A 25,857-nucleotide genomic window follows, 5' to 3' on the forward strand; every position below is an offset into this window, starting at 1 on the left:
TCACAGAGGGATACTGCATTTATTTGGAGGCTGGTGGGAAGCACGGTGTCTATCAGAGCTATGGCAGGACTGGCCGAGCACACATGGTTTTAACACTTATCACATGCACAACTCATGGGGACAATCTGCAAGTTCCATTCCATGCCACCTCTGAGGGAGAAATCAGGGGCAGGACCCTACGCCATCTCTAAAGAGGAGCTGTGTGCCAGTAATGCAGTTTAGAACACCTGCACCCTGACCCACAGCAGGCAGCTGCAAGGACATGAGCCCCAGCAGACCCAAGGGAAGCAGGAACTACAGACCAGCAATGCAGACAGCAGGACAGGATACACAGCTCCAACAGGTTGAGGGGTGCTGACTTTAGCACAGATCAAAGCAATGATCCACACTGGCAGGGCAAACTGTCCCCTGGGGGGAGGGGTCAGACCAGGCACCCCGATCTCGGCCCTTGGTGTCACCGGGCATCTGTGTCTGCTATCTCTATTTGACCCACTCAGACCTGAGTACCCAGAGGCTGGGTCTGGATGAACCACAGAGACTGGCAGAAGCGGGAGGGAAAGTCAAGGAGAGTGCCAGCCATCCTTCTCCCTGAAGAGCCAGGAAGCCAAGGTGGGAAGCCTGACTCAGCCTCTCCCAGAGCCAGCACCACTCTGAGAGACTAGATGCAAACTGCATGTCAGATGACAGGACCCTGGACTCTATACATCTAGAGCCAGAGATAATGTCGAGTCCATAAGCAGGGGTATGGGAATAAATACTTTTAACCTTTTTCTCTTATTAAATATGCATTAGAACATTTGATAACACAAGCTAAGGGCTCTGGATTAACTTAAAATAAAAGCAGACTAGATCCTGCAAGAGCAGCAGGACAGTCACTTAAAAGTCCTGCTCCTGTGTGCCTCAGTCCCGTGGCACCTTGAACTGGTCCTTCTCCCTGCGGATAGCCCTCATGGTGGTCACAGGGTCGGTCTCCCCAGCATGCTGTTGCACAGTCTTCTCCCTGCGTAGGCAAGAGATAGCAGGATGTAGGCAGAACCTAGACACCCTCATGCAGAAGAACAGCTAGGGCTAAGCCAAACAGGTCCTTCCAGCAATATGCAAATGGGAGGCCACCAACTCCATGCTGCTCACCCAGTCCAGAGTCCCAGAGCTTCAAGGATCCTTAAAGAAGCTCTCCAAAGGCTCTCCCCATAGGTCAAGGGTCCCCCACATCCTTGCCAAGATGTCAAGAAAAGCATATCCTCACCTTTACGGGACAAAACTTGCCCTCTTGGGTATGCTTTAAATAAATAGGGTAGGAGGGTCAGGCTCATTCACCTCAGGACGGGTTAGCCCTGGTCCATCTCTTTGATGGGGGTGAACTTGGACACAATTATAAAGTCTGCGTTACCCCAGGAAGGGAAGGCCAAGAGAGGATCCACCACCATCTTACTTCACTCTCATGAAGGGGTTATAGGTGAACTCCTCTGCCAGAGTGGACGGCACCGTAGGCTCCCCGATGGCATATTTCTCCTATAAAAGATGACACTGTCACATAGGGACTTACTTTCAAATATCTTAGTGAGCTTTCAACACAAGTCATCCCGGGAGGCAGAGCAGAGAGCAGTCAGTGGATGGGTGGGCGTCTGGTTGTGGAGGGAGGCCGGGCTCACAGCAGGGACTAGAGTCGTCTCCCACTGTGTCCCCGAGAGGAGGCCGCTGCAACAAGTATGTCACTTCTGCCTGTGCTGTCTCTGAAGGGAGGACGTTCTGTCTTCATTATGGGAGCTTTATGTTTCATACAATCAGAACACACCCCTCCCCACAAGAAAACTAGAATGAGGAGCAGTGAGTGGCTTGGGCTCCCAGCACAGGGTGTGGGGGGCTTACTCTCCTGTCGGGAGCTCCCACAAAGTGCCTGGAGAGTGGCCAAGCAGTAGAGTACTGGACGGCACTGGCCACTACGTTGCATGAATAGCCTTGCTCCTGAGCACCATAGAGACAGAGCTAATGCATCTGAGCAGAAGCGGAGTTTATAAGCTAAGGGGTCTCTATGCAGCTCTTGCCCAACTCTTGCCTGGCTAACATGGAGGCCTCAGGGACAGAGCTGGGACAGCAACTACAGACACCTACATGGCCCCTCCATCACCAGGACACACAGCCAAGGGTTAGAAAAGAGACCAGTAGCACTGATGGTTGGTGAGCATGCAAAGTGTCAGGAACTACGGGGGTTAAGAGGAGAACATAAAACAACAGGACCCAATTTTCAAATTTTGAAAACCCGTTTAAGAGTTAATGCATTTGGCTATACAATCCAGCAATTCCACTATTAACCATATAGCCAAGAGCAGAAAAGAAAAAAAAGCAGGAAGAGAACGCCGGCCGCAAGCACTCACAGCCTGGAGAACAGGAAAGCACACCGAGGGCTCACCCACAGCTCCCGTAGAGAGCCACGCAATACAGGATGTACTCAGAGACAAAACTGGCAGGAATGGGCCTCAAAATGAGGCTGAGCAAGAGCAGGGGAGGACTGAGGAAGGTCATATGATTCTGTTATACAAGCCTCAGATAAGGTCATCCACAGTGCTAGAGAACAGGACAGCTGCCAACGGCAAGGCGCTGAAAGGGTCAAAGTGCCTCGGGGGAGGGGAGCTGGAGACATGGCTCCGCAGCTGCTGCTCTTGCAAAAGATCTAGGTTCAGTTCCCAGCACCCACAGGGAACTTAGAACCACCTGTACCTCCACTTCCAAGGGTTCTGATGCCCTCTTCTGGCCTCCACGGGCAAAAGGCATGCATGTGATGCATATAGGTCCTGGCAGGTAAAACACTCATACACAAAATCAAAATCAACTTTCTAAAAAAAGTGCCTTGCAGAGAAGAGCAGCCGAGATCTCTAGCTCGAGTAGGGTCGGGGTTATGTGGATGTGCACTGTCAAGTTCATCTAACTACAGACTTCATTCAAGACATTCTCATGCATGTAAATTACCCTTAAAGTTCGGTTTGTCTGGCATTGTGAGGCTTTGGGTTTGATCCCCGGAGGAAACAAGGAAACAAAGTAAGTTGCAGAGTGGTACTATGGTATGGACAGTATGCATACATATGGTATGGAAGTATGATCTCTAGGTGAGTATTAAATGCACACTCAGAGAATCAGGTATGGCTACAACAGGGGCTTGAAAAAATTTCTGAGGTGATGGTTTTGATATGCTGCCCAGGAGGCCTTGAACATGCGGCACTTCAGTCTCTTAAGTGGGATTAGACATGTGCCACCACACCTGACTCGGCACTGGGTTCTGTGTTGTGGTGGTCGTCCCATGGAGCCTAGACTCGCTAAGAACACACACTGTGGCTGAGACTGGCCTTGAACTCCTGACTCATTTGCCTCACTTAGACTCCCAAGTACTCCCAAGTAAGTACATGCCACCATTCCAGGTTGAATTTTTTTGGTTTTGTTTGTTTTTGAGACAGGGTCTTACTATGTAGTCCTGGCTGGCATGGTGCTCAGAATATATGTAGCCTTAATCTGGCCTCACACTTGTAATTCTCCTGCCTCCATCCCGAGTGCTGGATTACAGGCAAGCTGAATTTTCTGATATTACTTTGTAAACCCCTTGCTGATCTGGAAGGGACATTGTAAACAATACAACGGACTTATACAATGAAGCACCGCTTCCTAGACCGCAGGAAGGAGCTGCACACGAAGCTCCCAGGTCCACACAGTTCTGATGACATTTACAGTGAGTGACAGGGAGGCAGGGCCCTGGTTTCGGACAAAGCCCTCGGGCCACTGCCTGGGGCTAGGCTGTGGTAGCTCACTGGTGCCATTGTGGAGATAAACCCCTTCAGATGAGATCCCCACTGTCTGGGTGACAGCAGAAGCGGGTTCCTCACAGAGGATCCAACTTACTGCTTAGTATGTGGGGAATAAGGCTGGACCCTGGAGCCTCAGTCAGTCAGTCTGTCTGTCTCTGTCTGTCTGTCTGTCTGTCTGTCTGTCCCTCTCTCTCTCTCTCTCTCTCTCTCTCTCTCTCTCTCTCTCTTCTCTCTCTCTCTCTTGAGACAGGGTTTCTCTGTAGCTTTGGAGCCTATCCTGGAACTAGCTCTTATAGACCAGGCTGGCCTCGAACTCACAGAGATCCGCCTGCCTCTGCCTTCCGAATGTTGGAATTAAAGGCGTGCGCCACCACTGCCCGGTGAGTCGAGTCTCTTATGCTAAGATGTAGTAAGTATCCACAGACTGTACTGGGTCCTCCAGTCAGATGGACTCTACTGCAGTGACCAGCACTGAGCTGTGACACCCAGCTTCCACCTACTCTGCAGATAGTGCTGTGTCTGCACCCAGGCCCTTGGAAAGTCACTGCACCATGATGCACCCCTAGGGCATACTCCAAAATTGACCCACTCACCTTGGCCCAGGCCAGTTTCTCCTGAATGGCAGTATTGTTGGGTTCCACATGGCGTGCAAACTTCAGGTTGTTTATGGTATATTCATGGCCACAGTAGACTTTCTGAAGAAAGAGCCAACACATGGGCTTTGACTGATTAATCCACCCTTGGAAACCCTGAGGGTTCAGGGCCGCATTATGTCTCAGTCGGATGTAGCACCCCATTTAATGTGTGCAACTAGAGATACTATAGGGCCACACATAGGTTAAGTACAAATAAGAACTGTTTAGGTGACGGCTTTGCCCTCTTCTCTCCTCAGCTCAGAGGTGAGGCCAGCTGTGAAAGCAGGGACAGGTTCCTGGGCCTACAACAGATCTGCCTCCTGAGCATGTGGGGCCTTAGGGAAAAGAAGCACCACCTACCGTGTCTGGCGGGAGCCGGCCCAAGACCTCCAGCAGAGCCTTGTACATCTCGTCTGCAGTTCCTTCATAGAACTTCCCACAGCCAGCAACAAATAACGTGTCACCTAGAAAACACAGCGGCGCTCCTCAGGGCTAGCTCACACCTGGCTGCCTGCACCAAACTTACCAACAGGCACCAGGACATGACTCAAAGCCACCCGCAACCAATAGGCATCTTCACCCAACATGGTGCAAGGCCACCCACAGTTCTCCACTCTGCCAGCCTCCAGGTTCAACCGCAGCCAAAACTCACTGTTTGGGGCTTGAAACCCAAGGCACCCTGACCCACTCTCTGTGCCCCAGTCCCACCCTAGCTGAGATCATCACAAACCTAGTCCGCTTCACAGCTCTCAGCAGCCCTCCTGGGTCTCGTCCTCCAACACTGGATGTCCCCTTTCTCCTGCATCCATGTTTCTGACACCCTTTGCTGCTGGAATGCCTGAGGCGCCCCTTCCATGACCCCAGACTAGCACTGCTCTTGGCCTCACCCTGGCATGGACAGGACAACCTGGCTGCTTCTGTTCCCTACACACCCTAGACTTTCACTGTGGCCAGCCCACGTCAGTGGGTACTCATGGTGCCATTTATACCTGGACTGCCCCTTCTCAGGGAACCTGGCCTCCACACCTGAAGTCCTAACCCCATCCCTCCTCCACACTTTCTGCAGTCTGTCCTCACTTCTGCACTGTTGTCTCCCGGTGCCCAGCCTGCCTATCTCAGTTTAAACAGGCCTTATCCCACACTACAGCTGTACAGGACGCCTGACCCTCCTACCACGCCCTCCTCTCAGCTATGCCCGCCTCCCTCCCCTACGCCTGTCCCCTCAGGTCAGCTGGAGTGGCGCTGACTACTAAACAGTACACGTTCATCACTGGCCCTCACTGTGATGCCCCAGAGAACACCGTGCAGTTATAAAGTGACCTGAAGACACCTCGCCCCTCATGCCATGTGCTGCCCAGGACAGTCAGAGCAAGTGCAGGGCATTGTGGGGCCTCCATCCTGCTGCACCCTCCATGCTACACAGAACCTTCTACCTCTCAGGACAGAGTCCTCAGAGATCCAGCCTCAGGCTCAGCTGGGGCTCAGTGGTACAGCATCTGCCTAACACACACAAGGCCTTGGCTTCCGTCCACAGCACTGTAAAACAGACGGGGCTGAGGAGACTGGTTAGTTGGCAAGTGCTTGCCTTACGAGCATCAGAACCCGAGCCTGATGCCCAGAGCTTATGTGAAAATCCAGGCAGCCTACTTGGCAAAGCTCTAGACTGAGAAGACAGAAGTGTTGTCCTGACTGCTTTTCTGTTGCTGTAAAAACCAAGTTAGAGAGGAAAGCGCTTACTTCATCTTATAACATTTGTGGAGGGAAGTTGGGCAGGAAGCTGGAGGCTGGAACTGAGGCAGACATATGGAGGAGCTGTTCACTGGCTTACTCAGCATTTATCTGTCTGTCTGTCTGTCTGTCTGTCTATCTATCTATCTATATATATATATATTTTTGAGACAGGGTTTCTCTGTGTAACAGCCCTGGCTGTACTGGAACTCACTTTGGAGACCAGGCTGTCTTCGAACTCACAGAGATCTGCCTACCCCTGCCTCCTGAGTGCTGGGATTAAAGGCGTCCACCACCACCACCACCACCCAACTTAGCTTGCTTTCTTAAAGCACCCAGGACACACCTGCCCAGGGGTAGCATTGCCCACAGTTCCCATAATTACTAATCAAGAAAATGTCCTATAGACTTGCCAATCAGATGACGGCATTTTTCTCAATTGAGGCTTTTTTCTTTTTTCTCTTCCCAGAAGACTGATTTGTGTCGAGTGGACAAAAAAATTAACCAGCACAGGTGTACCTCCTCTCTCACCCACACCCCCTCTTTCACCTCAAAGCTGGCATGTCCCGACGTGGCTTCCCCACTATGGGTCCACGATAACATGCCATCTGCTCTTGCAGACACCGACACAGACACAGACTTTTGCAGGGCACACAGCCATGCCAACGGGGGAGGGCCAGCTATGTCTACACCTCAGTTAACTTGGACGGTCATAAACTGCAGACCATATGGTTATCACCATCTCACCACAGCATACTGCAGTTCAGAAAAGCCTTACCAAACCACCAATCCCAGCAACAACACGGACACGGCAGAGCTGCCATGTTCCTTCCATGCCACAGCTCCGCTCTCAGCTCTGGAGTTCAGGGGGCAGAGGTGAGCCCCAACACAAAAGGCCCAAGGCCTGTGCATAGACCATGCAATGCCATGAGGAAGACAAGGAACTCAAATCAGGAGTGCAGGTTCACACTGTAACCACACACTCGGGAGGCTGAGGCAGGAGGACTGCCACAAGTTCCAGGCCAGCCTGGGCAACAGAGACCTCTCTGAAAACAAATCAAGATAAAACTCTGGCATTCTGTGACATGTTTTAAAAAGCCCAGGTTCCTGGGCAATTGCATATTTACAGAAGAGAGATCCAAGTCTCCAGCCAGTTCCCCTCAGGGTCTCTCCAGGGTTCCTCCCATCTGAATGTGCTGCTGTGAACTCATTACAACATGCTGGTGTGTCCCCCAGCCCAGGCTTGCACAGCCCCAGTGGTTGTCACAGGACAGCAGGGCATCATCACTCACATCACACCTCTGAGAGGCAGGAGCCAGGTCCCTGCCCCACCCTAGCCTGTGCCGTTTGAGCGCGTACGTCACAGGCTGCTCTGTTTCACAGGCTCCCAATTATCACCTGCACCATTTCAATTTTATTCATAAGGAGAAAATTCCTGATTTTTGAACAAACCTACTTGCACTGAGTGTGAACTGCACACATTGCCCTAGGGGCTGGCTCGGCCTCAGCATGTGAACCACCCACTTTCAAGTCAGGCTTCTGGCTCTGCAGGGTCACTAGGTGCATGTCACCCAGGTCAGACAGAGGTACTGCCTTGTGCTGGCCTAGCTCAGATAACAGGACTCTCTGCAAACCTGCAGGAAGGATACTGGGATCCCCTGGGTCCTTCCTCAGCCAGTCCCCCCCTCCATTTGTGGGCTACTAGAGGTAAGGGCTGAGGTTGCAGGATGGTGAACCTCAAACACCTGATGCTGCAGCCAGGCATGCAAAAGCAGCCAGGTATGCAGCAGCAGCCCAGCCTCAACTCAGAGCACCTCTGCACTCAGTAGTTTGAACAAATCCCAGGCTCCATCCTGGGCTGTGGCTTCCTTATATGAGATGTAGGGCTGGAAAAGGTGCAGGCCCTGCTAGAAGGTGCGGCCGGAAACACCTTGCTTCTCTCACAGGAGTTTTTCCTCACATAGCCAACATCAAAGAGAGTCTTTACATAGATGCCCCTACCCCCGATCTCCGGTCTCCCCAACTCACCTGTGAACACAGCAGAAGGCTCTGAGCTACCAGGCTTGCTCACAAAGTAACAGATGTGTCCCGAAGTATGGCAGGGTGTTGACAGACATTTGACACTGAGAGACCCCACCTGAAATAGAGGTGCTGGGGTGAGCTCTGACCACCAGCAGTCTTTTTGAAACGTCACAAGTGGCAGCACTATGACCCTCCTGTTCCTGACCACCTGAATATGCTTATTTCAGGGTCCACTGCATTCTAGACACCTGCAGAGCATCCCAGGGCTTGGACAGCCCACAGACAGGAGGGGCCGGAGGGGCTGAGGATCCCGGCTAAGGTGCGGCTCAGGTGCAGATGCTCCAGAAGTGTTTGTTCAAGGACAAAACCACTAGAGGCTTATTTTGTTTTTGTCTCCAGAACTGAGCCAAATTTAAACCAGGCATTTTCCCATTAAAGACACTTCTGTTCTGACCACCTCCCCAGCTCCTCAAGTGTTCAACCCTCAAGCCGACCCAGCTATGCAAACACCTCGCAGAGAGTCAGCAAGCATATCTGCACAGCCTTTCTGCTCAGGTTGTCACATTCTGACCCACTTTCCTGAGCAGTGCAGCTTCCCCAGGCACATTTTGCAGTTGATTTTCTCACTATGCTCTGGCTGTTCTGTATCTCACTTTGTAGACCAGGCTGGCCTTGAACTTAAGAGATCTGCCTGCCTCTGCCTCCTGAGTGCTGGGACTTAAGGTGTGCACCACCACAGCCCGACTTCACTATGCTCTTAAAGGGAGGACTGTTCAAGCAATGCTGAGACAGGTCTGGGGAGCCCCTTGCCTGATCAGCCCCCTTTCCAAACGATGCCTGCGCCCCAGCACCCTGGCAGGGCTTCCTGTGTACCTGCAGTGTGGTAAGGTGTGTGACTTTGTGCGTCAAGGCCCCAATGCGGTCGTCACCTCCGTAAACCTTCAGCCCAGGCTCCAGTTTCACCAGCTTCTCATTCCCACCAGCATGGTCCCTAGAAGTCAAACAGGAGGTCTGGGGTGACCTGACGAGATGGAGGGGCTGCTTGCTTGCCTTTAACCCCTGACCAAATGGAGTTTTCACTTTGCCTGTACATTTTTCAGTAGGAACAGGCAGCCTGAAACCACTTTTTATCTGCCATTTGGCAACACTGAAAACAAGTGTCTCGGGTGTCCAGCACACCCCTGAACAGAGAAAGCAGGTCACATAGACCTAGGGTCCCAGGCATGGCTCCCACACCTCGGGGCACAGGAAGTTACCTGGAGCGTTCCCACTAGCCAGAAGCCTCACTCTGACTGCACCTCCTGAGTTCAGGGATTGGGCACTAAGGTGGGAGTGTGGGTTGGAAAGTTCACCCAGGTAATCCTAATGCACTGACAAAGGCTATGCTGGGAACTCGAGAACCTAGATCCTGCCCACCTGCGGGAGGTCTGCACGCAGAGCACAGGACAGCCAGGGTGCTGGCACCTCCTAGGACCAGGGACTCCCACAGTTCCCCAGGGAGTCCTTTCACCTTTTAAAAACGAGAGCAGCAGAGGGCAAGGCCATGGTAAAGGCACAGGTAGGAGAATCCCCACACTGGGGTCACCTTTAGCTCCCAGATGGGGATGGGAAACACCTTCCCCTGTCAATCCCTTGGCGACTTCACTCCATAGTCAAACAATCCATGGAACAGCAGGGCTCTAAGAAAACAGGAATAAGTGACCCAGCTCTCTGCTCCATGGCCTCCAGACAAGGATCATACACAGGCCAGGTAGGCACCATCACCTCATCACCTACCTTTTAAAATGTCACTACCAATAAGCAATAACACAGCTTGATCTGCCTGTGAGCTACAGGCCAAACCCTCAGCTCAGCCTTAGGCTTGATGAAGGCATAAGTGTCAGCTGATGATAGAAAAAGCCAGACTCCTCCACAGTTTCAGGAAAAAGGCATCTCAAGTAGTAGCTACTAAGGCAGAAAAGAAAACACAAAGTGTGCACAGTGTTTGTGATGGCTGTGAGGCATATGCCATCAGATCCCCAAAGGTAGAAGTGTCCACAGCTGGAAGCCCAGGGAAGGAGCCTCACAAAGTAGGGCAGCCATAAGTGCAGCCCAGGCCAAGACCAAGGTTAAACTCCCTGTCCCAGGTGCTGAAGTCGCACTCAGGACGTCAGGGGCCACAAAGCAGCCACAAAGACAGAGCGACTGAGAAGCACAGCCCCAGGCTTCCTTCCATCGGCAGAGGCAGAGTCAGAGTCGTGGGCTCCCAGCTCTGACATACCCAGGGCGGGGTCAAAGACAGAGGCTCTGGCTCTCTTCACGGAGTCATTTAGGAAAGAAGATTAGGAGCCAACAAACATGTCTTCTACTTTTGAAGAGCCTTAAAAGATCCAAAAGCAAATTCTAGGCCAGCTAGAGACCCTGGCTCAAAAACAAAAAGCAAAAGAATAATAAAAGTCAGGAATGAGGCTTTGGGCAGCACGATCCCACAGCCCCAAGTTCAAGGCCAGCCTGGGCCACACAGAGTGGAATCCCATCTCAAAACACCAAAACCAACTATACAACAAAAGTCAATCAACACTTCTAGAAACATAAGACTTTTCCCCAAAAAAAAATCAGGGTCTCAGAGCCTGGCTGTCACTATAGACCAGGGGAACTCTAAACTCAGAGCTCCACCCACTCCGCCTTCCATTTTGTTGGTTTTATTTGTTTAGGAAAAGGCTGATGTCTACCTACTCCTCTTTCTCTCTAACATGGGTGGATGCCAACAGCACGTTTTATAAACCTAAGATATGTGAAGGCAGCCACTGGGGGTCCTTCTGTGACCAGAGACGCCTAGCTTTAAAGGGACAGCAGTGGACACTTGTGCCTGAGAGTGCTGGCCCTATCCTGTTCCTCCACACGCCACAAATACCTCACCTGGGAATTACTGCATTAGTGGAACCCAGAGGTCAGTGGCCCTCGAGGAAGAAGGCAGAGCCTTGGTGTGTGATTAGACTCCTTCCCTGCTCAAGGGTCGTCCCTTCTATGGAGAGCAACTTCGCAGGTGAATAGTGGACCCCACCCCAGGACCGTCCACAGCCTAAGCACTTACCAGTGGTGATGGGTGGTGAGCACTGTGGTCAGCTTTACACGGTGCTTTTTCACGGTTTCTATAACCTACAGGCATGGGGAGGCAGAATCAAGGTTCAGTCACACATCCGGTCCTGGTTTACCTGCCTGCAGAGTGGGTGCCCAGCCCTCTTCCCTCCCACAACGACTGACCACACTCCAGACAACAGGTAGTAGCTTTTCTTTTTCCTTTCTCTTCACCAACTTAACACTCTGTCCCACCCATAACTCTGAGCCCTGGCAGCTCTGACTGCGGTCATCCACAGCACTGGAGCAGAGGCATGGAAGACGAGGAGGATCTCAGGGTTCACACGTGTCTAGGCGTGGAGGGTTAAAAGTATGTGTCAGGCTTGCCGCAGAGGCCTGTGGTCTCTCCTACCTGTCTCACCGCCCCACTTATCAGTGGATAGACATAACTGTTTTGAATGAACTGATTTCCACCTAGCTTCCACAAAACTGCAAAGACCCTGTGACTGTAACCCCCGTGGACAAAGGCAGGGTGCTGGGTGTATGGGACAGGGAGCTAAGAAGAGCCACACACACCTTACCTTCTGGGGTTGCACCGGGTCCACGATGGCAGCTTCCTTGGTGTCCTCATCAATGATCAGGTACATGTAGTTATCAGTCAGGGCGGGCAGTAGCTCAACCTTCATCATGTTTTGCTCCACAGTCAGACTCTTCCTGAAATCTGTGTGATACAGAAGGACTCCCGGCAGGACCTGACCTGAAGAAACACAGCAGAGGAACCTCAGTGTTCCGCAAGGAACCTTACCCAGACTTCAGAGCAGCCATACCCTTGCACTCAGTGCTCTGATAGTTGACTTTCCCAAGCTCCTCTGAGGAAATGTCCTATTCATTACATCCTTCAGGAAAGTGGAGGCTAAGTAAGCCAGCCCATCTCAGGCACAGAATTATTGTTTTGGTTTGGGGGGGGCGGGGGGCGGGGGAAGAGGTGCTTTTTAGGTTTTGGGGGTTTTGTTTGGTTGTTTGCTTTTTTTTTTTTTTTAAATAGATCTCCCTCTCTATCCCTGTCTAGCCCAAAACTCACTAAGTAGTCCAGGCTGGCCTTAAATTCAGCAATCCTTCTGTCTCAGCCTCTTTCAGTTTCATTTATCTTTTGCAGTGGAAGAGACAGAACCCTGGGCTCACATGCAAGGCAAGTTAGCTACACCTTGTGCTAGGCTTGGAATCTTGACATTTCTTTTCAAGAGTTCTTACAGGCCTTCCCAGCTGCCTGTGGTGTGACTCAAAGCTGAGGCAGACAGAACAAGGCACCACAGCATGGCTGCTTGCCCTTCAGTCATGGCCTCTGCACTAACAAGAGCTCAGTCCTCTGAACCGACAACCCTTCTCAGGCCTCTACCCAGATGAGAAAACAGCACTTTATACTAAATGGCCAGCACAATGAAAAATACACACTGAAAATAAGGCGCTGGCTGTCTGAGACTCAGGCATGAACGACACAGAACAATTATTCAAGCAAGGACTGGCCTGGGTGCACCAAGGAGGTAGCGAGGGACTGGGGGACAAAGGTATACGCTGCTCCACCCATACAGATGCCAAAACAGTTTTCAGCAGAAAAACTCGCATTCAACCTGAAAACATGGGGCCTCCAAAAAGGTTTTCTGTCTTGGCTTTAAAGACAAGAAAGCCACACAAGGTGGTAGAGACAGTGGTATCCTGACTCTCAGGAATCCAGAAAACAACAGCTTTGACCCTGTGATAGCTAGTACTATCAACTAATAACCATGGTGCCTCAGGGCCCCAAGACTACTACTGTACTAGGGAAGTGCTCTCCCACTGCGTTAAGCCCCAGATCCCCATTTCTCCTTTTTGGCACAACAATTGGGCATGTTCAGCAAAATAAATATTTCTGTAGTATCAGGTTTCTGTAATATTTGAACTCCCTAAGCCCTGGCAGTGCCCAAGCCCATGGAGGGCAGAAGGGTGAAGAGAGGTGAATACGAGACCCGTTCATGTATTTCCTGGCAGAACACTGCCATGGCTAAATAACATATTATTACTAGTGTTCAACCCACTCTAGGTCTCAAAAGTTAAGTAACCTAGAGAAGACATGATAACTCCTAAAGAAGGGATTCAACCAACTGAGGGCACCTCCAGGACCCTCTTTCCCAACTACACCTAGCTTGACACTGCCCAGAAGATGCTTCCAGCTCTCTAGCTTGCAACTAGAGACATTTTGCTTGAGTTGGGACCTGCAGCCTGTGTTCAAGACCAAATCCACAGACACGTTTTATTTTGCTCATAACATTGTTTAAAAACTGAAGACTTCGAGAGAGTTCCATCTTCTCATCCGGCGGGACTTCTAGGGCACCAAATGCTGAGCTGCGGATCCCATAAGCGGCGCTGACCAGCAGTAACTGCCCTCGCCTAGCTCTTCAGCAGCGACACTAAGGGCTATTCCTTAGTGAATTCCTGGAGAGACCTGTACTTCTGGGGTTCTCAACGAGAGGGCTTCTTACTTAGTAAAGATGGACCACGCACTTTCAATCACAATTGCTTCCAAGTTCTCAGCGAGCTGAACTGAGGCCGACCAGCTCCGGAGCGCTGGCAACCCACTGTTGTCACACCAGTTGGACACCAGTAGGAAGAGCAGATGGCTTAGAAACCGAGGTTGCGACCCCGGCACTGGAGTACGACTCCGGCCGGGTGGGAGCAGGTGCCCGCCCTCTGTCCCCGGCCACGGACTCTGCCAGCGCCGCTGGTCTAAGCTGAAGACGCCCGGCCCCGCTTCTCGCCCGTCCGGCAGCGCACAGCACCTGCGCCCGGAGGCAGCGAGGGCTCGCCCAACCGACGTCCGGCCTGCCGGCACCGCGCCGCGTCAGCGCCCAGACACACTTACCCAGACCGCGGCGCGCGCAGGCGGCTCCCAGCACTGACAAGCTCCGGAGGCACCGCGGCCCGCGACCCAGCACCATGACCCACGGGGTGCACAGCCGGGTCGCGGAGCCGCAACACCAACGTCGTGGGCATCAACACTAGCGTTGGCGACAGCAGCCAATCAGTGTCCTCCTCGCACTGCTCCCAACCAACCAGCTCCTGCTCTTTACCGAAACGCCACGCCCTCCACCCGACAGTGCCCGCCCATAGAGCGCACGGCCAACCAGTGTCTGTCTCGCGCCGCGGTGCCGCCCCCAGCCAATCAGCATCTCCTGCCCAAAATGTTCCCTACCCTGCCCTGGGAGCCTTGGCTCGGAGACCTGGTCTGGACGTAGGTGGAGGCGGCGGAGGGAGGCTGACCGTACGCCTCCTCGTCTCTTCCGGGCCGCTGACCTTAGCGTCTAGCTGCTGCGCAAGGAAGGGCGGGCCGCTTCGGCCTGAACAGCATCCTAAGGCAGCTGTCGCCTCGAGGCCCCCGTAGTCCCGGGATCCAACGGTCACGTGACACAAGGTTTTACCATGGCTTCCTCCAAGCCTCTGTCTCGCTTCTGGGAATGGGGCAAGAATATCGTGTGCGTGGGGAGGAACTACGCAGACCACGTCAAGGAGATGCGCAGCGCGGTGCTAAGCGAGCCTGTGCTTTTCTTGAAGCCGTCCACCGCGTACGCTCCCGAGGGCTCACCGGTGTTAATGCCCGCCTACTGCCAGAACCTGCACCACGAGGTGGAGTTGGGAGTGCTCTTAGGCAGGCGTGCTCAAGCCGTCCCCGAGGCTGCCGCCATGGACTACGTGGCCGGCTACGCCCTGTGCCTGGACATGACTGCCAGAGATGTGCAGGAAGAGTGCAAGAAGAAGGGACTTCCCTGGACCCTGGCCAAGAGCTTCACGGCCTCCTGCCCTGTCAGCGCCTTCGTGCCCAAGGAGAAGGTCCCTGACCCTCATGCCCTAAGACTGTGGCTCAAGGTCAACGGTGAACTCAGGCAGGAGGGCAAAACATCGTCTATGATCTTTTCCATCCCCTACATCATTAGCTACGTTTCCAAGATAGTAACCTTGGAAGAAGGAGATCTTATATTGACCGGGACTCCAAAGGGGGTTGGGCCAGTTAAAGAAAATGATGAGATCGAGGCTGGAATAGATGGGGTGGTTAGTATGAAGTTCAAGGTGAAAAAGTCAGAATACTGAGTTGTTCTTAACGAGTGTCAAAGGAGAAAGGAGACATAAGCAAGTGAAGTAACTAAATGTCAATCTTAATGAAAATTTAAAATGAGTCCGTAAAAATAAGTAACGTGATTTTAAAAATTGGGGCAGAAAGAGAATAACCAAACTAAAGAATATTTAATGCTTCCCAAGAGGAGATGTGTTAAGACTTACGTAAATCGTCTATAATTCCATTAATGATGTTACCCTTTAGGAAAGCTGTTTATACACTCCAGTTGGTTCTTACTAGGGAAAGCTCTTCATCCCAAAATCAGATAAAAGTTTTGTTAAGCGAGCAATTGGTAAAGTTCTGCCTTGTTTACTTGGAATGTATATATTGGACTGTGACTTCTGAGTTTGGGAGGTAATTTTGAAATTGTTTTCCAAATAAACACGTTTCTTACGTGACCTGAAAGTGTACTTTCTTTCCCTGTGGGGGAGGGGTACTTCTTCCTCTGGGGCTTCAGACTTTGGTCTTGGGCTCCTGAGCACTGTGCTTTAACTTACTAACAAAGTGAACCAGTCCCTCCACATCAATAAAAGAGGCCCTAGGAAACCGACAGCCTGGAAATGCTGCATTTTCTCTTGCCTGCACCACTTCCTGATAGAAGATCCCTCAGGATGTACAGCACAGCTTTCAGGGCCCAGTGGAGGCTTCTGCTGTGCCGGTACAGAGTCTGCTGGCCCCTTTCAGTAATTTATCAATACTGCTAGGCATTATGCCAACTATAGTTCATTCCATGTTCCTGTGCGTTGTGTTCTTAACAAAGCTGTGAGGTTTGTTAGCCCTATCATCCTGATGACAATTTAGACCTAGAGGCTAGCAAATATGACAGGGCCAATTTGTAAGGAAATTGTCACAAACTCAAAGTCTGAAGTTTTAACCAAAGTATAGGTAGTGCCATATAAGTAAATATATAAGAAAATTTATACATATGGGTATTCTGTGAGCCCAAGGCTTAATTATGATTTATTATCAAGTCCCATAATGATATTGGTTTAATAAATATGACTTTTAAACAGAATCTTATTATAACAGGATGACCCTGAACTCATGATCCACCTGACCTAAGTTTTCCATTATTTTATCTTTTTTTAAAAAAAGATTTATTTATTTACTTATTATGTGTACAATATTCTCTCTGTGTGTGTATGCCTGCAGGCCAGAAGAAGGCACCAGACCTCATTACAGATGGTTGTGAGCCACCATGTGGTTGCTGGGAATTGAACTCAGGACCTTTGAAAGAGCAGGCAATGCTCTTAATCACTGAGCCGTCTCTCCAGCCCCAACCATTATTTTATCTTTAGTAGTTTATTTAATTACTTAGCTGTCAATGTTTAATACAAATGAATTAGGAATTTTATTTTGTTTTAGTTTTGGTTTTTCGAGACAGGGTTTCTCTGTAGCTTTTGGAGCCTGTCCTGGAACTAGCTCTTGTAGACCAGGCTAGCCTCGAACTCACAAAGATCCGCCTGTCTCTGCCTCCTGAGTGCTGAGATTAAAGGCGTGCGCCACCACCGCCCAGCAAATTAGGAATTTTAGATAAGAAAAAGGAACAAAAGAAAAAAAAACCCTTAAGATTGCATCTACCCAGAGACTGCCAAAGTTAGACACTTAGTATAAATTCTTCCAAATCTAAATATGGATATTATTTTAAGTGGAATTTTTGGACAGGGTCTCATTATGTAGCTCAGGCTTGCCTATACCTCATGGGCCTCTTTCCCTAGTGGCCTGAGTGCTGCTGAAATAACAGGTATATGCCACTACCATGGTTTTCCAACATGGTTTTTATACTGGCTATTGTGATTTCCACACCAGTCAGCACCGTTCTGCAATTTGATTTTCATTGATTATGAAAGACTGTAGGTCAGTCAGTCCTCTGGTTTTAGACATTGGGGTGTGCTGGTGAAATCAGCACATTGATAATTCCTGATTCGTGTGGCTGGGTTCCCAAAGTCAATCAGTGAGCCCAAAGGGCATGCCGCCCATATTGAAGCTGTACTTTAATCTAGCTAACAAGTACAAGGTTCAACTGAGAAACATCTACTAAGTTGACAGAGCAATTAAGCAAGCTGAAGGTACAAGCTAGTGCCCAGAAAGTACAGTGCCCATGAGGCCAATGTCCACTAAGCAATGGAATGAGCTTTGTCACAAACATCTGACACCAGCATTACAGTTGTAGCACACAAAGTCCTTGGAAGTAAGAATCAAAAACTGAACCCAATTCCCACAATTCTGAGCTTCTAAAATCACAGTAAACGTCACACCCAGGAGATAAATACTCTTTCAACTTATTTTAAATAAATACAATCTATGAAAAAGTTGAAAGATTCATCCAATGAAGTCAAATTACCCTTCAGTAGATTTAACAACTGTAACTTTCAGATATGGAGAGATAGTTCAGAGGTTAAGAACTACTTAACAACTGTCTGTAACTCCAGTCCAAGAGAATCGATACCCTATGATCTCCGTGAGCACTGCATGCACATACAGGCAGCCCAAACACCCATACACATACAAATTTAAAACAACACAAAACATTGTTCACCAGACATGGTGCATACCTTTAATCACAGTACTGGGGAGACAGTGTGATCTACATAGTGTGTTTCAAGACAGCCAAGAATAGATAGACTGTCTCAAAATACAAAACAAAAAAAATTTGCTAATCACACATAAAATAATTTCATAATTCATTAGTCTATGCAGAATATGTCTTGACTTCTGTTACAGTGATTTTTTTTAATGTATTGGAGTACATGCCTTTAGTTCCAACATTAAAGAGGCAGAGGTAGGTGACTCTCTGGGAGTTCAAGGCCTGGACATTCCTATGTAGACCAGGCTGTCTCAAAAAACAATAAAAATTTAAGCTGGTTGGTGGTGGCGCGTGCTTTTAATCCCAGCACTCCAGAGGCAGAGACAGGTGGATCTCTGTGAGCTCGAGGCCAGCTTGGTCTACAGAGCTGATACCAGGACAGGCTCTAGAGTTACACAGAAAAACCCTGTTTCAAAAAACCAAAAATAAGTAGGTAAATAAATAAACAAATAAAAATTAAAAAATAAAATAAAAATCCACTGGTTATCTATAAAAAGTGAATATTAGGCCAGGCCCAGCTACTCATGAGTCTAAGACAGGAGGATAGCAAATTCAAGATCTGTCTGAGCTACAGAGTATACAGTTAGCCTGTGTAATTTAGTGAGGCTCAGTCTCAAATACAAAGAAGAAAAAGAGTAGAAAGTGGGGGAGAGGACTGCTGAGAATTTACTTAGTGATGAGATGCTTGCCTCATATTCATCCTTGATAGGGTTCAATCCTAGCATCATATTGACAGCACATGCCTAGCACTCAGGAGATGGAGGCAGGAGGATCAGGAGGAATTCAAGTATAGGAAGATAGGACCTACAAGACCAGAAGAGCCAACATGGAGTCTGCCTGAGGGCCTATCAACAGGCGCTGTCAGAGGTCCTGATTATGCACTGTCAACTGATGGGAACGCAGCCTGGGTGCTGGAAGAGGGCATATAAAGCTCTCACCATAGCTGAATAAAGGAGTCTGCTGTTTGTCTTTCACCTGACCTCCAGCACCTCTCACCCTCTCCCCTGAGGGAGCCATTAGGACCCAGCCACATTCAAGTTCTTCCTTCGCTACATATCAAATTCAAGGCCAGACTACATAGACCCTGTGTCACAAAAAAGAAGAGGGTGTATATATAAAATCAATGATAAAATACTTGCCTACAGCTAGCATGTGTGAAACTCTAGGTTCTGTCCCCAGTACTAGAGGGGAAAGTATTATCCATTCACTTGGACACCTTTTCAGGCTAGTGAACACTCATCTAATTGTTTTTAATTGGTATATCTTCTTAGATCATATATCCCAGAGGCAGATCGTAAGATGGGAATTGTTGTCCAGGTAACGTTTTGAAGGGGTGCTCTCAGGAAGATAAGTGAAGGAACAAGGAAATGCAAAGCAGGTGGAGAAGAGGGCAATGAAACTCAGTGGGCAGATGACTCCGGTTGGAGAGAGCAGTAAAGTACTCATGGTGCACTTTGCCTCCCTCAGAACCTCAGCAGGCATCACTGCTCCTCACAGAAGCTGGGAGATCTCTGAAAACTTGGAGTTAATGGGGTGAGGTGTGGGGCAACATTCTCCACAGGTTTAGTTTCTGATGTTTAAACAGACACAATAAGGCAAGATTTTCTTTCTTTCTTTCTTTCTTTCTTTCTTTCTTTCTTTCTTTCTTTCTTTCTTTCTTTCTTTCTTTCTTTTTTTGGTTTTTTTGGTTTTTTCAAGACATGGTTTCTCTGTAGCTTTGGAGCTTGTCCTGGAACTCACTCTTGTAGACCAGGCTGGCCTCAAACTCACAAAGATCCACCTGCCTCTGCCTCCCAAATGCTGGGATTAAAGGCGTGCGCCACCACCACCCAGCTAAGAACTGTTTTCAAACACAACAGTGAGTACTTATTCTTTAGGGGAAAGGCTATGAAACTGATTATCTGGTTTACACTTAAAGATTTAGGTGCATTTTGTCAAAATGTGTAGGGAACATGATACACAAATTTGTACTTGACAAGTGTTATGTAGCTATTTCCTCCAAGATAAAACTTTCCATTTTATGGAAGCTCCTTAAGATAGGATCTTCTGAAGTGAAGTGAAACATGCAGTCCTTCAGAGAAGCTACTTAAAGTGTCAGTAAATAAACATCTCAATAGTTTCAGGAAGTCCATGAAACTGACCAGAAGTCTAGAACCCTCCTTTCCCAAGCTTATGTAAACAGTCAGGACTGTTATGAGATATTCTTAGACATGCTGAGCTGCTCATTAGAGTTTCAAACAGCTGAACTTCCTGGAAGAGACAGAGATCAGCCAACTTGCCTACTTCCAGTAGGTCCAACTTTGAAGGCATCTTTTAGCTTTTGGAGGGGCAGTGCTGCCTGAGAAGATCCTGAAAAGGGAAGGTTGAACTGCCTGGAAGAGGCTCAGACTGATTGATCTGCCTGTCAAACTATCTGCAAATTCTGCAGTGAACTCTGAGATTCCAGCTTTCATGCAACTTTATCCATGTTGTAATGGGCTTTGTAATGACACAACTGTCTCGTTTCTGCTCCAGTAAGTACTCTCACACCTACACTCTTATAAGTAACCACACAAAACTCATTGACTTATCAAGTTGGACTTTGGTAGTATTCCTATTTTGGTCTGTCATTGGTTCTCTATATGGGGTGAGTAGACGTTTGAGTAGTGTAACAGCATGAAAGTTACAGAATGCCTCTCCCAACCCTACAAACTCTAACCAAGGCCAAGTATCATGACTAGGTGATAATTTGCATCTCTTTAAATACCTCCCTGCTGCATCTCTACAAATGTAATCGTAGTAACTCCACTATCAGGTTGGCTTTCTATTTCCTTTCACTATGAACACCAAGCAAATATACTAAGACTTTTGTCTGGTTTTTTGCTTTGTTTTGTTTTTCGAGACCGGGTTTCTCTGTGTAGACCCTGCTGTCCTAGAACTTTGTAGACCAGGCTGGCCTCAAACTCACTGAGATCCACCTGTCTCAGCCTCCCAAGTTCTGGGATTAAGAGTGTGCACCACCACCACCACATAGCCAACTTTTGTCTGTTTAAAGGGAAATGGAAAGTTAATTTTAAGTGTCTTACAGGCCTTGGGGAGCTATACAGAAGAGGAGGTGGAAAGACGGTAAAAGTCAGAGGGAATGGATGACACCAAGGAAACAGTGAGGACTGATGCAAATGTGACCTCAGTGTGTATCAGAATGCACAGGCCTTTCCAGGTTCAGGTCAGACAGTGTCCCAGCACTAAGAGGGGAAGTGGACACAGGCGCACACGCCTAACCAAGGACCTCTCTCCAGTTGACATCTGTTTGTAAAGGAAAAATTATTTTCTCCAATGGAGTCTCATTGAGTATATTAACCACACTTAAGGGTAGGCCTCATGCCCAGCAGTTGATAAAGAACACAAAATGAACTCAATGGTATTTTTTATATACTTTCTGTATCATATTGCATTGTTTGGGTATTTTTTTGTCTTACTCATCTTTTGCTTATATATGTATGGCTTTTGATTTTCTGTTTCTGTTTTTTGTTTGTTTGTTTGTTTGTTTGTTTTTCGAGACAGGGTTTTGCTGTAGTTTTAGAGCCTGTTCTGGAACTAGCTCTTGTAGATCAGGCTGACCTCAAATTCACAGAGATCCACCTGCCCCTGCCTCCTGAGTGCTGGGATTAAAGGTGTGTGCCACCACTGTCCGGCTTGATTTTGTTTTTAGAGGTTTTGTGTGTATATGTGTCTCTGTGTGTTTATTTGTTTCCTGTACTTTTTCTTTTTTTTTTATTCTAGTTCATTTGCCATTTTTGTTTGCTTGTTTGTTCTCTAGAGAAAAAGAAAGAAGGAAGGGCGTTAGAAGGATGGAGAGACGGGGAGAGTCTAGGAGGCATTGGAGGATGGAAAAACAGAATGTAGTGTATGAAAAAATTTCTTTTCAACAATTTTTTGGAGGGGTGCAGTTGTTTTGTTTTCAAGATAGAGTTTCTGCCTGTAGTCCTGCCTGTTTAGGAACTTGCTCTGTAGACCAATCTAGCCTGGAACTCAGAGATCCACCCACCTCTGCCTCCTGAGTGCTGTGATTAAAGGCGTGTGCCACCACCCAGCTCAATAAAATATTATATACCTATTTTTATACCTATTTTTAAAAAGTAATTATAAGTGTCAAAATATACTAGAAAACAGTTCATACAACAAAATATTGCTAAGTGATAAAGGTTCAACAATAATTGGCATTTGCTGTTCATAAGTACATAAGACTAAGTGCTTTGCAAGAGTTAACCCGAGTTTTCCCAATTGCCATGAGAATTTGTAACTAAGAATCACAAAAGGAGAAACTTTGAACAGGCGGCCTGAGAGCAGCAGATGGAACTTGAACCCACAGCCACAGAGTCTGCCCACTCAGCTACCTTTGTTTCTACCTCTGTTTCAGCTTTTATAGCCCATCTGGGAAATAATTCCCCTGACACATATAAGATGATACCAGTAAAGTGCCATTTCTAAGTTATACAAGAAAGATTCAGAGCCATGCAGTGTGTGACACACACCTTTGATCCCAGCACTGGGAGGCAGAGGCAGGTGGTTCTCTGTGTATTAGAGGCCAGGTATACAGAGCAAGTTCTAGGGTAGCCCGGGCTGTCTTAAAGAAAGAAAAAGATTCAGTAATATTAGCTAGCTATTAATATTATAGCAGTTTATGGGGTTGAAGACATGACTCAGTGGTTAGCAGCACTGACTGCTCATTGCAGAAGACTCAAGTTCGGTTCCCAGAACTTATATGTCAGCCCACAACTGTCTATGAGTCCAGTTCCAGGGGCTCTGATACCCTCTTTTGCCCTCTGCAGGCACTAGGCATGTGGTACACACATATGCATGAAGGTAAATAATAAATAAAGATTAAAATTTAAATTTTTATTAATTGATCAATTAATTATTTTTCCCAGTCCAATCACAGTTTCCCTTCCTTTCCTCCTGTCCTCCCAGTCCCTGCTCCTCACCTCCCCCATCCACTCTCTCTCCCCTCCCTTCAGAAAAGTGAAGCCCTCCCAGCCATGGCATATCAAGTTGAGGAAGACTAGGCACCTCCTCTCCTATTAAGGATGGACAAGGTAACCCAGGAAGAGGAAAGGGTTCCAAGAGCAGGCAGCAGAGTCAGAAACAGCCCCCACCCTGTCTGCCAGGAGTCCCACCTGAGGACCAAGCCTTATATTTTTAATGGTTATATTTTATTATATGAGTATAGGACAGTGAATATAATCAAATACCATTACACACTTAAGGTGATTCCTAATATGGGTTTGGAGTACATGCCTTAAATATCAGGACTGGGAAGAAAGAGGCAGGCATATTTCCAAAAAATTATATGCTTATATCTATAATATAATTTATAAATGATATACTTTAATATGGATGGAGAGAAGACAGACATGCATGAAAGACATACAAAAAAGCGTTATATGTCTACACAGGCATGTTCAATGCAGCAAAGTTCCTAATAGCCCAAAGGTTTAAAAAATCTCAAATGTCACCTGCCAATGAACAGATTAGTAAAATATAGCATACCCAGCTAAAGCAATATTTCTCAGCTATATGAAAGAATGACACATATTACATAATGGGTGAACTTAAAGATCATTATACTAAGTAAAGGCAGCCAGTCACAAGGACAAATACTGTGGAATCCATTCAGATGAGGTGCTCAGAATAGCCTAATTCACAAAGATGAGATGTAAATCAGAGGTTACCTGAGCTGTAGGGAGGGGAGAATGCGTGAAGTTGCAGTATGGAAGGAAATAAACCAGTCTGGAAAGGTAATGAGTACACAACATTATAAACATACTAATGCCACTGATTCGTATAAGTAAAAATGGTTAAGATTATTAATTTTATGTTATATATGTTTTATCAGAATATTTTTAAAAAGTACATTTAAAAGCATGAGTCACAAGCTAGAAATGTGAGATTATAATTATCCTGTTCTGGTATCTATTATTTTCTGTGAAAAATATAAAACTTGATTAAAAATAGTTGTGAAATAGCCCAGGATTCCTCAGGATGAAGAATGCACACATACACAAATGGTGTTTCTGCCATGTATTGTGAATGAGACCAATAAACTCACTAGAGCATAGTCTACAAAGGAAAAGTTCTCTAATAGCCCAGCATGAGCCCTATATCTGGCAGAAAGCAGTTCCTGGGGAAGCAGATATGGAGCACAGAAAAGTGGTGGTATTTGGTACTGAGGTGGGGTACCTCTACTTCTTTGCATGCCTGCATTTTTGCTAGTCTACAAATTAAATTTCAGATATTGATTTTGCTTTTGATCTTAGTTAAAAAGCATTTTTTGACTGCTTTTGTAACCTTAATCACATAAAAGTGTAAGTTAAACTTGACACCTACCTTTGATTTGGTGTGGCTTGTCAATAGGTCAGGCAGATTCCTGTACCACCAGCAAAGTCCTGCACGTCGGTGACAGTTCAGAACCAAGACTGAGAGATAAGGTCATCTTGGTTGTGAGCACGGAATTTAGAGCCCTCTGCTGGCCACACTGTTACTCAGCTGTGCCAGGGAACAGCATTGCTAGGGCACCCAGGAGAACGTCTCTATTGTATGGCTGGAAACTAGCTGGAAACTAGTAGTGAGACAGCCAGCATAGCTGAAGACCTTGGCACAGGAACCAAGCTGGTGCTTACAGACCTGCATGGCCCAGAAGCCTCTGACATGCCAGAGTGGAATCCAGTGAGGGGCACCATTATGGTTTGGGTCAAATTTGGTTGTCCCTATTGGACGTCTGTGAAATGACTGGCTCGAGAGCTCTGACATCCTCAATGAATTAGTCCATTGCTTGGCTGTTGGGAGGCATGGGAAACTGAGGACTGAGCCAGGCATGGGTATACACCTTTCTAATCCTAGCATCTTAGAGGCAGAGACAGGAGCATCAAGGAACCTTCAGTATACAGTAAGTACCTATAATCTTAGTACTTAGGAGCCTGACACAAAAGGATTGTAACTTCAAGGCCAGCCTGCCATAAGTAAACCCCGTTGAAGGAGAGAGAGAAGAGAGAGAAAAAGAGAGAGAGAGAGAGAGAGAGAGAGAGAGAGAGAGAGAGAGAGAGAGAGAGAGAGAGAGAGAGAGAGAGAGAGAGAGAGAGAGAGAGAGAAACTAGGAGGTGAGACCTGGCAGAAGGAAGGGATCCTGGGGGTATGTTATGTTCTTGGGAACCTTGTCCTCTCTCTGCTTCCCAGTCTCTACAAGGAGAGCGGCTTTGCTCTGCTACATGCCACCACTCATGATATTCAGCCCCAAGCCAAAGCGAATCTCTCCTCCTTCAAGTGTATTTTTTTTGGAACTTTATTATAGCTAACAAGCACATACCCACTCTCAGCCACTAGCAGATGTGAATCCTGCTACAGCTCTCACTTCTCTTCTCCCAGCCAGACAGCTCCAACTTTTCTTCCCTCCTTTCTTGTCACCCTGATGACACATAGCTTACACAATACACATTTCCCTCTCAAAGAGAATGGGAGAAAGCACTTTACCAATTTCATCTTGCTGTGTAGATCAAGTCCTTCACTACCACATTTATTAGGACATACCATGATCATCTGGCAAACCACCATGACTGCATATAGTAAACCATAGACTGCATTGAATAAGGCACATGTACCTTCCAGCAACAGCTTCACAAGAGAGTCCAGTGTACTCACTTTTCTGTCTACATCCAGCTCTGCGCAGGGCAATGGGTCAGATTTGAAGTTGCAGTCAGTGCCGAACTAGGGTGGGTCTTACAGAGGGGCCTGTTCCTGAGACAAGTAGTCCAGATCTGTGTGGGGCTGAGCACTGGGCCCTGTGCTGCTTCAGAGAAGAGTAGGATGAAAAGCAGCTGCCACCTTTGTGTCTTGGAAAAATTTCCTCTTCAAAGT

At 47.9% G+C, this 25,857-nt stretch overlaps 2 protein-coding genes across 4 annotated transcripts; one reads left to right on the top strand and one right to left on the bottom strand.

Moving 5' to 3' along the window:
- Hagh (hydroxyacylglutathione hydrolase) lies at positions 1 to 25,664 on the bottom strand. Of its 3 annotated transcripts, none has more exons than XM_085694739.2 (9): positions 25,642 to 25,664; positions 11,818 to 11,993; positions 11,253 to 11,317; positions 9,053 to 9,170; positions 8,186 to 8,294; positions 4,790 to 4,893; positions 4,388 to 4,489; positions 1,433 to 1,512; positions 1 to 1,000 (listed from the first exon to the last, which is right to left on the bottom strand). In XM_085694739.2, exons 2-9 carry the CDS (start codon positions 11,923 to 11,925, stop codon positions 901 to 903), a joined length of 786 nt encoding a protein of 261 aa, XP_085550865.1. In that variant the 5' UTR covers positions 11,926 to 11,993; positions 25,642 to 25,664; the 3' UTR covers positions 1 to 900. The 3 variants fall into 3 exon arrangements, with proteins under 3 accessions (XP_085550865.1, XP_048292172.1, XP_048292171.1); XM_048436215.3 differs by lacking the exon at positions 25,642 to 25,664 and adding an exon at positions 24,334 to 24,481; XM_048436214.3 differs by lacking the exon at positions 25,642 to 25,664 and adding an exon at positions 14,133 to 14,286.
- Fahd1 (FAH domain containing oxaloacetate decarboxylase 1) lies at positions 14,462 to 15,778 on the top strand. The gene has a single exon (XM_048436219.3). The coding sequence runs from the start codon at positions 14,690 to 14,692 to the stop codon at positions 15,353 to 15,355; it is 666 nt and encodes a 221-aa protein (XP_048292176.1). The 5' UTR covers positions 14,462 to 14,689; the 3' UTR covers positions 15,356 to 15,778.
- Positions 25,665 to 25,857: the final 193 nt, after the last annotated feature.

Source organism: Myodes glareolus, chromosome 9 (genome assembly GCF_982192425.1).
Source record: "Myodes glareolus chromosome 9, mMyoGla1.1, whole genome shotgun sequence".
NCBI lineage: Eukaryota > Metazoa > Chordata > Mammalia > Rodentia > Cricetidae > Myodes > Myodes glareolus.

What these genes read in the sequence shown, in the direction of transcription:
- Hagh (XM_048436214.3), bottom strand. Translation starts at nt 14,208, where the DNA reads ATGGTGCTGGGTCGCGGGCCGCGGTGCCTCCGGAGCTTGTCAGTGCTG. An exon ending in CTGCGCGCGCCGCGGTCTGG is followed by an intron (nt 11,994 to 14,132) that starts GTAAGTGTGTCT and finishes GTGTTTCTTCAG; the next exon opens with GTCAGGTCCTGCCGGGAGTC. An exon ending in CTCACCACCCATCACCACTG is followed by an intron (nt 9,171 to 11,252) that starts GTAAGTGCTTAG and finishes TTTGACTTCTAG; the next exon opens with GGACCATGCTGGTGGGAATG.
- Fahd1 (XM_048436219.3), top strand. Translation starts at nt 14,690, where the DNA reads ATGGCTTCCTCCAAGCCTCTGTCTCGCTTCTGGGAATGGGGCAAGAAT.